Consider the following 11,316-nt stretch of genomic DNA (forward strand, 5'->3'; position numbering starts at 1 on the left):
CAGTTAGCTTACCATTTTGTTGCTTTAGAAACAAAGTGTGATCTGAATGACTCTTAATATACCCAAACTTCTTCATTAAACTTGTAAACCTCCCAAACCATGCTCTAGGAGATTGTTTCAAACCATACAAAGCCTTTCGTAACCTGCATACAACACATTTTTCAGGAGATGTTCCAATACCAGGTGGGAGATCCATATAAACTTCCTTCTTAAGATCACCATGAAGGAAATCATTTTTAACGTCAAACTGCAGCAGAGGCCAATCTTGGTTTGCTGTTAAGGACAAAAGAACACACACAGTATTAGGTTTGTCAACATGAGCAAAAGTTTCCTGATAGTCCATCCCATACGTTTGAGTATAACCCTTAGCTACTAATCTGGCTTTATACCGGTCAATAGAACCATCTGATTTGTGCTTAATAATAAACACTCATCTACACCCAACGGCTTTCTTCCCGTTTGGTAAAAGAACCAAATCCCAAGTAGAATTCTTTTCCAAAGCTTCCATCTCAACTTCATGGCATCAACCCACTTAGGGTCAGACAAAGCATCTTGAAATTTTGTTGGAATTGATACACTAGATAGTTGACATATGTAAGATGCATATGGTTTGGACAAGCGATAAGTAGACACATAATTGTTGATAGGATATTTGGCTTTGGCATGCATATCAAGCTCATATTGTACTTTAGGTTTTCCATGATTAACTCGTGGAGGCAACTGATAAGTAGAAGAATCGTCAAAATTTACCTCATGTATGCCACCATTTTGTACCAAATTGTTAAAGAATCATCACTGGACGAACCACCATCAGGCAACTCGTTAGACATATCAGCAGTAGTCAACCGATCATCAGAAGGTAATTCGTCAGACATACTAGCAGGCAGCTCGCTGGGCACATCTAATCTGTCGTTAGTAGAAATAGTTCCGGGAATGACAAGTGACCGATCACTATCTGTAGTCGACTGATCAGTATCACGCAACATATAATAGGTTCTGTTCCCAACTCTACCTGTAACACATCATCCATACAATCTCTTCGAATATGCACTTCACTCCCCCTCTTTCCCTAAAGTGGAAGTCGGAAGAAAGCTTCACAAAATACGCAACTTCCTCATAGAAGGTGACATCCATGGTAATATAAGTTTTTTGAGTCGGAGGATGATAACACTTATAGCCTTTTTTATTGTTATCATACCTAATAAAGACACATCAGAAAGCACATGCATCAAGTTTACTCCGGTGATGAGAGTAGACATACACATATGCTATACACCCAAACACTTTCGGAGGAAGCTTTGATACAGAAACAAGAGAAACATGTGTTTGTAGCACATCACGCAGTGTCTGAAAATCAAGAACCCAACTTGGAACACGATTAATCAAATACACAGCAGCCAAAACAGCATGACCCCACAAATGATTAGGAACACATTTATCCAACATCAAGGAGTGAGCAACCTCTATTATTTGACGATTCTTCTGTTCGGACACACCATTTTGTTGGGGTGTAAACGGAGTAGTCGTCTAGTGAATAATACCTTGATCATGAAAAAAACATGCAAAAGTGTGGTTCACATATTCTCCTCCGTTATCAGACCTAAAGACCTTAACTTTGGTCTGAAACTGAGTAGACACCATTGTACAAAATTCTTAAAGAAGTAATGAAACATCACTCTTATTCTTCATTAAAAACACCCAAGTTAACCGAGTACAATTATCAATAAAAGTAACAAACCAACGAAATCTATTAGAAGTAACTTTCGCCGGACCCCACACATCAGAATGTATCAAATCAAATGGCAAAGTAACTTTAGAATCACTTACGGGAAAGGAAACACGATGACTTTTAGCCATGACACATGTTTCACACTTGAACTCTGAATCACTACAAGTGTGAAACAAAAAAGGAAATAGATGCTTCATATCACTAAATGATAGATGTCCCAATCGTCGATGCCACAACCAAATTTGTTGTCTGTCATCCACTTTAGCACTTAAAACTTGATGAGTATTTGAACTGGAAATAATAGTATCCTCCATAGTCAAGATGTACAAACCCCCTATTATTTTACCACAACCAATCATCTTCTGAGTTTGAATATCTTGAAAATAACAATACGTAAGGTATAAGTGAGCAGAACAATATAAGGTATCAAAAGGTTTTCCTACCGACAAAAGATTGCACCTAACATCAGGAACAAGTAAAGCACGGACTAGTGATAAGGTTGGAGTCAGAGAGATAGTGTTTTCACCCTTCACAGGGGAATGTGCTCTATTTGCACTAGTAATATACAGATCATGAACATAGTCACATAACTCATCAAACACTCTAGGATCACTAGTCACATGATCAGTGGCCCTAGTATCAATTATCCATTTATCTGTTCCACCAAGATGCATAACAACACTATAATTATATTAAGCCATTGAACAAAATCATGAACAATAAATGCACAAAAGATTCGCAGCGGAATGAAAATAATTTACCAGAACACTGTAGCAATCACTGTTCACGACTGCAGCAAAGCACTATTTATGGCAATGTAGCAATCACTGTTTACGACACTGTAGAGGATCACTATTCACGCACACTGTAGCGTGACACTATTTTTTTTTTTTTTCAACGAAAGAAATCACGAAAGATGTGGGCACAAAATTAAAGCACACAAGTCACCAAGAGCGAACTGTTCTGATGCCATATTAAACTAAATATGGTAAATACCAATATTAAACTAAACCTGGTAAATACCAAAAATATTTATGACAACATTTGGAAATTTCTTATATATTCATTAATCTCCAAAGTGGAGTATATATATGAGTTACAATTGATATTACATATGTACTTCACCAATGTGGGACAATAAACTACTATTTACACTTTAACTATAATATATAACTCGCAACAATTCCATCATAATCTAGGATTCTCACACATAACATTCATAGCCTTGCATTACTTTGCTTTACACTTGTCAATGTTCTAGACTAAGTGAATACACAATTAAGATCAAAGCTTATTTCTAAAAACAGCTCACAACTTACAATTCAATACCTCAAACTGAGGACCTTGGAGAGCACGACTGTATGAGAATATTATGAAGAGAGAACAACGGGATTCTTCAAGGAGAACCAGAACTTTTTAGTTATGTCAAATATGCTGGAAACAACCTCTATTTATAGAGGTTCTCGTGTCTCTTTAAAATGTGCAACACCTGTTCGTAAGCAGTAAGCACTGCTTTGATTAATAATCACCACTCTTTATCGAAGAGTTGTGATGTTATGGACAAATGCTAGGCGTTAGATTAATATGCAATAGTGATCAACGACACTTATTTAATAACCAAGAAGAGACAACCAGTCTCTGCAAATTCCAAGGGGTGGCTGCTACCAAAACCAAAAGGTGGCAGCCAATTAATTTGAAATGGTGATCTGCCAATTCAAATTTAATTAGCGATGGTTGCCGAAAGCAACCAAAACCCATCGCTTCACTTTTATTCCTTAGATTCAAAATTTCATGTTTTGAACATTACTGCTACACTCTGATCATCAAGCAACAATTCAAGATGAAAATGAGAGCTGAAAAGAGATTGAGAACGAAAATGTTGAAGTTGTTAGCATATATATCGGGCTAGTACTCTTGGCTTAAGCAGTACTAGCCATGTAGCTCTTTAACATTTTCAGTTTTACTATAGGAAGGAGGTTTGGGTTTGGAAATATTGATCATAATATCAGTCCTAAGCAGTTAAACTACCATTTACTACTTCAGGATGACTAGTATATATATAAAATCACTCAAAGGCAAAGACTTGAATCTTACAATTATTCTCACAAGTAAAAGTTAAATACACAAATTTAAATTGAGATCAATGAAAGAAAAGAAAGCAAAAGAAAGAATTTTAAATTATCTAAGACTTGGAACAAGGAGGCATATAAGCAGGCGGTGGGCGAATTTTGGTTTCTTTGGTCTTTCCATTCCTCACTATGAGCACAGTATCCATCCCCCAGCTGGAATGTCTTTCCAAATGACAATGCATAAACCATACTCCTGCAAAATCATAATTAATTAGTTTCGTGGTTCCTCTTAACTAAGCACCTAATACCTCAAACATGTAAAATGCACATTAATTAGGTAGCTATAAAAGAGAGCGACATGGTCACAATATGTGTAACAAATCCAACCATATCATAAAACGTTGTGTATTTATTATCAGTACTAGACCCTAAAATACAGTCGTTCACTAGCATTAGAAAGACTATATGCGTGTAACATAGTGACGGTTATTGCATGATGCTCAAAATTATAGAACTTACCAGGATTATCGGCTTTAAATCTGATGGTTGCCCATCCATTCTTTGGAACTGCAATGGTGTTTACTTCTGGGGGGTCAACCAAATTGTAGGTCTTGGGCGATGTTGTATGGTTAAAATTGCCGGAACCAGTTCCGACCAAATAGAAGCTGAAACCATGGAGATGCATTGGATGGTTCTCAGGTGCGATGACGTTGGTTCCTTGGAAAATGATCTCAACTCCTTCACCATATTTGATCATTCTCACCCTCGTACCAAAGTTCGGGTATATTGTGTTGTTACCCACGTCTCCAGTGTAGTTGTAAGTATTAGGTGGCTTGTTTGGGAAACTAGTTCTGTAGACTCCATTGTTACCCCTGTACAAATTAAGAAATAAGGTCTAAGTTTTGTTAGGAATAAATAAGGTTAATCAAATTGTTAATTGACAAATATGGGAGTTTTACTTTGGTTTTTCTCCGTTTCTTATGAGACTAGTTACTTCCACCAATCATTGACCAGAATATAAAGTGCAACTACGTAATTTTTCAGTGTACTTAGAACATGGTCACGTGATGTTACAAGTTCATTCAAATTATAACTCATAAATAAATGTTCTGTTGATATATCCTAAAAGTGGAACATATCAACCGTGTCTACTGTTATTGTCACACATAGAATGATACATGTGGTTGGTGTTCCCATACGTAGTTATAGAAATTTCTCCCACATTGGAAGGCATTAATGCATTTCTTAATTAATTGAACCAAACTTCATGAACCGAAACCTACTATTCCGGAAAACATACACACATGACTGAAAATAGTAGCAATAGCAGCTATCACAACTTAATTAATAATTACGGAAAATGACCAATAATTAACAAAAAACTAGTACGTACCGATAATATGCTTGCAGTACATCAACAGATGGAATCACGAAACTGACGTTGTTTAAGCTTGCAGAAAGCGCATTTCCATTCGGGCCTTTACATGAAGAATTGGCACAAATTCTTTCATTGATTGCAATAGTCATATAGATCCTGGAATGAATTTTTAATGGGACATCAATAGGGTGCTCTTTGCTTGCCAATGCCCTGATTTGCTTAGTGAAGTTATCAGCAGCTGTGTTATCGGCTTCCAACGGAAGGGTTGGAAAGGGAGTGGTTGATGGGGTGCTGTAGTTGCCGTTGTATTGAACAATTGCAGTGGTGGTGCTGTTGTTATGTGAAACTCCAGTTCCATCCATAAAAGGATGAGAAGCCATGTAATAATGGCTGGGAGGTTGGTTTGCGGTGACTAAAATGTCCATGGTTTGGCCTGGAGTTATCATGATGTAAGAGGTGGTTATAGGTTTTATGTATGCTGCGTCTTGTGCTACGACTGTGAGGTTGTGGTTCGCGATGGCGAAGAACTGTTCTTCGTTCATCACCGCGTTAATTACCCGAAGAAGATAGGTCTTACCGTAATCAACCATCCATCGGTATGTTGTCTCTGCATGCAATAACACGAAATCCATTAAGTTGTACTTGTTTTACAAAAATCACTACAAACCCTAACGGATGATGCACGTGAAAGTTTATGTTGGTTGCAGAAATATATTATGTTTAGGAGGAATCAAAACACTTAGTACTGTACCAGCGGATGATACGTATTTGGAGTTTGGAGATTATTTTGGGATGACGTATAGAGAGTTTATCGCTTAATGTTTACTTGCAAAGACCATATAAAGCTAAACTTACTTTTAATTTTGGGAGCCGTTTTCCTTTGAAATTTTTTATGCAATATATATATATATATTCTATTCTGGACGAAATCAAAATGTCTATTAAGTTTTTAAGAAATTTGATGTTCTTTTTTATAAGATGGTTTTTTGACTAACCAAAGATGATAGATTAGGGTTTGCAATTTTTCTTCAATAGCCTGAACTACTAAGCAATACGAAAAATTGCAATCATAACTGAATTGAAAAAAAATATTTTTTATTTTATGAAAAAACTATTGTAGACTTGACAAACACTTCGATGTAAATAAAGAAAACTACATGCACCAAATATGAATAGTGATTTGGTTACAGAAAAAGCGAAGTTTGAATAATGATTTTCCATCGTTTTCTTCCGACTCAGTGTTCAATATGTTTTGCCAACTGAACAAGAAGTCAGAAAAGCCAATGAGCATCTCTTTGTATGTCTTTATATGTTATAATATTACATAGACACCTTCTAGTCTTCATGATTTATGCGGATCGTAGTGTTATAATTTATATACTATCATCCTCAATGTCAACTCTAATTGGAAACCGACAACTCTTGCTTTTAGAACTAACATATATAGTAATAACAAAGAAAGAATAAATAAGATAACATTTATATTATTAAACTAGATTAAGCTGGATCTTTAATTAGTATTACCATTGGAACAACTATATAAATCTCCAGGCTGTCCGTTAATTGTGAAGGCATCTGAAATGTTTGGATCGCCACCTGTTGAGAGAGCCTCTTCTATTATTTCCATCACATCTCCCTTAAACCATGATCCTGCAGGCAGATGATCGAAATTGGATGCTTAGTTTTAATATTAATATATTTTTTACAATCTAATAAGGGAGACTTTGGATGCGGTCCTTAGTCATGAATATTCTTTGATTGAAACCTTGTTAGTTTTTAATTTTTGATTGAGATCCTTGAAATTAATGTGATAATTTATTTCTATGTACGTTACTATTTGTTTTAAATTAAAAATTAGAAATTTTAGTTGTTTATATAAATGAGATTTTAAATAAAAAACCATAATTTGTGGGATTAAAAATATTAAAATATAATCTACTATTTTGTGTGTGTGTGTGTGTGTGTAAACATGGGTACATTCATCAAAATTAACCAAAAAAATCAAAATATGGGTACATTCTTCAAAATCACAAAAAAAAAGAAAGATATTAGGCTTAATAACATTAGTAAATTTATTCGGTTAAACTTAACATAGATACATTTTAAAATCAAAGAAAAAAAGAATGTACCCATATAAGTTTAAAAATGGATTAGAAAAAAATTGAATAGATTTTATATTAAAAAAATGGTAGATTTTACATATAACAAATTTGTATATTTAAGAATGAGTACATTTTAAGATTAAAAAGTTTTACATGAATGGGTACATATAATTAGCATGGGTACATTTAGCAAAATAAAAAGTACAAATAAAAAAAAATATGGGTACAAATACAGATAAACTTTAAAAAATATGGGCACCAAAAGAAATTAATATATGGGTATAAATTAAAAAAAATTACAAATTAAAAATGGATACAAACTAAAAATAAAAATATATGATAAAAAATTTAGTCATAAATATAAATATACTAATTGTAACATTTTTAACATTAAATGAATATATTTAGAAATAAAAAATATTTTATTATTGAAATAATTAATGATTTAATAATACCAAGGACCTTGATCAAAAATTGAAAATAAATAGGATTTTAATCAATGGAGTAGTAAAAGGAAGGATGAGAACCTAATTTTTCCATCTAATAATTTACCTACTCTAGGATAAATCCGATGGTTCAACTGTAAGATGTAACATTTTTGCCCCACAAGGCCACAATAATAGTTTATTTTTTCATAATAAGAAGAAAAGTTCATTTTTTCTGATCTGGCGTGCCACATCACGTTGTAGTTATGGCAGGCAAGTATGCAAACGCAAGAAAGAATAACAAATAACGACTTTTGTATGTTAATATAATTATTAAAAAAAAAGAAGGAATTATTCAAAATAAAAATGCCTTTACAACGATGAATACAAAGAAAGAGAATGAGCGTGTCTTTTGGAAGGTTCTATGGAATAAAAAGTACACGCATTACATTCCAAATCCCAGTCATGTCATTCTTCGAATCATGTGATGTTCTACAAATGATGAGACCAGATAGCCCTGATAATTACTTAACCACTAAACCATAAATTAAGTACCTGATGATTACTTAACCACTAAACCATAAATTAAGTACGTATACCAGAATGAACAGATCCGACAATACGGAAAGTAACGTGGAGGTTGGAATATAAATAAAGGAAAATTAATAAAAAGAGCTTCAAAACTTTGAGTTTTAAAGATAAAAACAAAATAAAAGGTAAAGTGAATAGTACCATGATTGACTTTTTAGTGTAAAAATGTGGTTTTTAATTAAAATGAACAGTACCAGAAGTTTTTCATTAAAGTTCCCTATAAATAAATCTTTTCATTTTATATTCAGTAAGATACTTGCAATTAACAATTAATCAATAAAGTTATTTAGACATACAAAAATAAATCACTTTCACAATAGAGATGTTATCGAACCTTGTATTTCAAATTCACATATACTAAAAACAGGATTTGGCTTGGGTACATGTATTTGCTTAATACATTCATCATTTAACGGGTTAGATATACAACTAAAAAGAGAGAATATCATATATGATCATATATGACCGTTAGGTAGTGCATGTATTAAGTAATTGCATGCATTGTGATCAATCCACAGTTTTATACGCCTAAATGGTAACATAGTCATAACTAAGTAGTTAAAAAAATTAATAGAAATTAAAACAGTGAAAGTACCAAGAATAACTGTTTCATGTGCATCTGGTGTTGCAAATGGATAAGTGGTGCCGGCAGCCGGTAGAATAACAATGGCACCATAGACGGTGGCGCGTGTCCAGTCACTGTGAGCATGCCACCATAATGTTCCTTCTTCACTAGAGAATATAACTTCGTACGTGAAGTTCGTTCCTGGTTGAATAGGGCACTGAGTGATATTCTCAGGTCCATCTGACCATGGATTTCTTGGTTGCTTCACTCCATGCCTATACAAATTAAACAACATATTGAGCAGTCAATTTAAATTGGAAGGTTCTGTTTTTGTTTTTGTTTAAGAAACCAGAAACAAAACAAGCTAAAAGCCATACAAACAAATTCTTCTATGGATACACAACAATACAAAAATAAATTTTAACTATTGATGGGAATTCATCTAACGTATACAAAAGTCAGAAGACCCAAATTTAAGGTGTTCCTTCACCCTCCAGTCCTTGAGTTCTTTTATTTTCTGTCCAATGATATATAATATTCTAAGGGGTGGGGTGAGCAAACAAAGTGTTATCAGACTTGCTATTTACAAGATTCGAACATAAAACATTCTACTTAAAAGTAAAGAGGGCTACACTACCATTGTATTAATTAGTTATTCATTAGTCTCAATCGATCTAAATTCTAAACGAACTTAGCTAGCTAGTTATCAAGTATCCATATTATTTTTCCACCAAACTTATTATTCATCGTTCTTTTTCATTTTTAGTAAAATATCTACGGACGCTACTTCGTTGCTGAACATTTTAGCAGGAGGTCCTGCTTACACCCAATCCCGGGTGGACAAGTGTCCAAGTTTTGATTATGGACACTTATCCATCCGGAATTGGGTGTAAGCAGGACCTCCTGCTGAAATGTTCAGCAGCCAAGTCGTATTCAATATCTACCAAGCTAAGCTTTCTATCTTTCAACTACAATGACTCTTGGTCAATGTCCAAAAAACACGCACACACACAGAGCGCTAGCTGGTCTGCAATTAGGGGAGGCTGCGAGCGAAGTTTACCAGTGAATGGTGAGACCGTTATATCCTTGGTTGTGGACACTGATAAAAGCGGTGTCTCCTCTGTTAACAGTGATAGTTGGCCCTGGAAGAGTTCCATTCACAGTTAAGATGCTCTTTGTGCTACAAAGCCTTGTAAAATTTGTTTCTTGCACCTGCACAATATCATACTAACTAGTCAATAACATTGTTGAGTGAAATACCCAGAAAAGATCTGAGAACATTGATTATATATTCATCACAAAAATAGAAACCAAAAAACATATAAAAAAAAGTTCCCATATTACCATGCCGTAAATATAAAAAAATAGACATTTTCTTATATACACCCACATATTACACTAAGGAGTGAGGGACTTGGACAAACGATATTAACTTGGTTTGAACTCAGCATTAACGAGAATCAAATATATCACCTCTCAAAATAAACAGTCTAACTTGGTTTGAACTCGGCATTAACGAGAATCAAATATATCACCTCTCAAAATAAAAAGTTGCATGCAGTATATGTAGCAAGCACTTACAATGAAATCATAATAATGGATAGCGCCATTAGCCTTGCTCAGGAAAATAAACCCTACAAGAGCTAAGACCAGGAAACCCATGTTGTTATAGTTCCCCATTTTCGGATGTTTGTCTGAAACCTAACTATCCACCCTGTGTCCTTCAGGTCGCCCTTGAGATGTTTTGCGAGTTGGATCTCCTCTCGACTGCAATTTATAGAATAAGACTTCGTAGCAAGTTGCTTATTTGATTAGTTAATACGACTCCGTCCCACGATTGAACATTTTTATTTTTACGTACCTAACCAATAAAAAAAACCACTAACACATGAAAAACGAAGTGTACAAGGCAAGAAAAACATAGGTGCTTATTCTAATGCAACTATGCTTTGCTGGTAACAACTTTAGGCCCTAATACTTGAATAACAAGACTAACATTGGTCCTTGAATCTTTCTCCCTCCCCTTTCCTTTTTTTTTTTTTTTTTTTTCAATTCCTTGGTATAGTACTGTTTGAATCCTTGTAATATAACTTGTATACTTTTTTTCAATTAAGTACTGCTACTGTATGGATTTAACAAATTTTATGTATGAAGTGTTAAGAGTATGAATCTCATCACATTGAAAAAATAAGGGACATTGCATATGCTTATAAGTAGCCGGGCTACTCCCAATGTTACCAATTGGTTTTATGGTTAGAACCCAAATTTTCTTCATGGTATAAGAGCAGGTTGTTCTACGTATGTGTGAAATTCAATGGTCACATGTGCTCCACATCACTCCATTTGTGTTGTCCACCCGTTCGGCTTGAAAATTCGCCACGGGTGAGGAGGGCGTGTTGAGAGTATATGAATCCACCTTGGGAAAGAACGAACCTTGAATGTGTTTATAAATAGTGG

The 11,316-nt window shown here is 34.4% G+C and overlaps 1 protein-coding gene across 1 annotated transcript; it reads right to left on the reverse strand.

The window, feature by feature from the left end:
• Positions 1 to 3,767: 3,767 nt before the first annotated feature.
• On the reverse strand, positions 3,768 to 10,615 carry LOC103443908 (putative laccase-9). Its single transcript, XM_029099013.2, has 7 exons — positions 10,441 to 10,615; positions 9,920 to 10,071; positions 8,890 to 9,134; positions 6,701 to 6,826; positions 5,192 to 5,783; positions 4,318 to 4,670; positions 3,768 to 4,051 (listed from the first exon to the last, which is right to left on the reverse strand). The coding sequence occupies exons 1-7, from the start codon at positions 10,537 to 10,539 to the stop codon at positions 3,912 to 3,914; spliced, it is 1,707 nt and encodes a 568-aa protein (XP_028954846.1). The 5' UTR covers positions 10,540 to 10,615; the 3' UTR covers positions 3,768 to 3,911.
• Positions 10,616 to 11,316: the final 701 nt, after the last annotated feature.

This window comes from Malus domestica, chromosome 05 (genome assembly GCF_042453785.1).
Source record: "Malus domestica chromosome 05, GDT2T_hap1".
NCBI classification, from domain to species: Eukaryota; Viridiplantae; Streptophyta; class Magnoliopsida; order Rosales; family Rosaceae; genus Malus; species Malus domestica.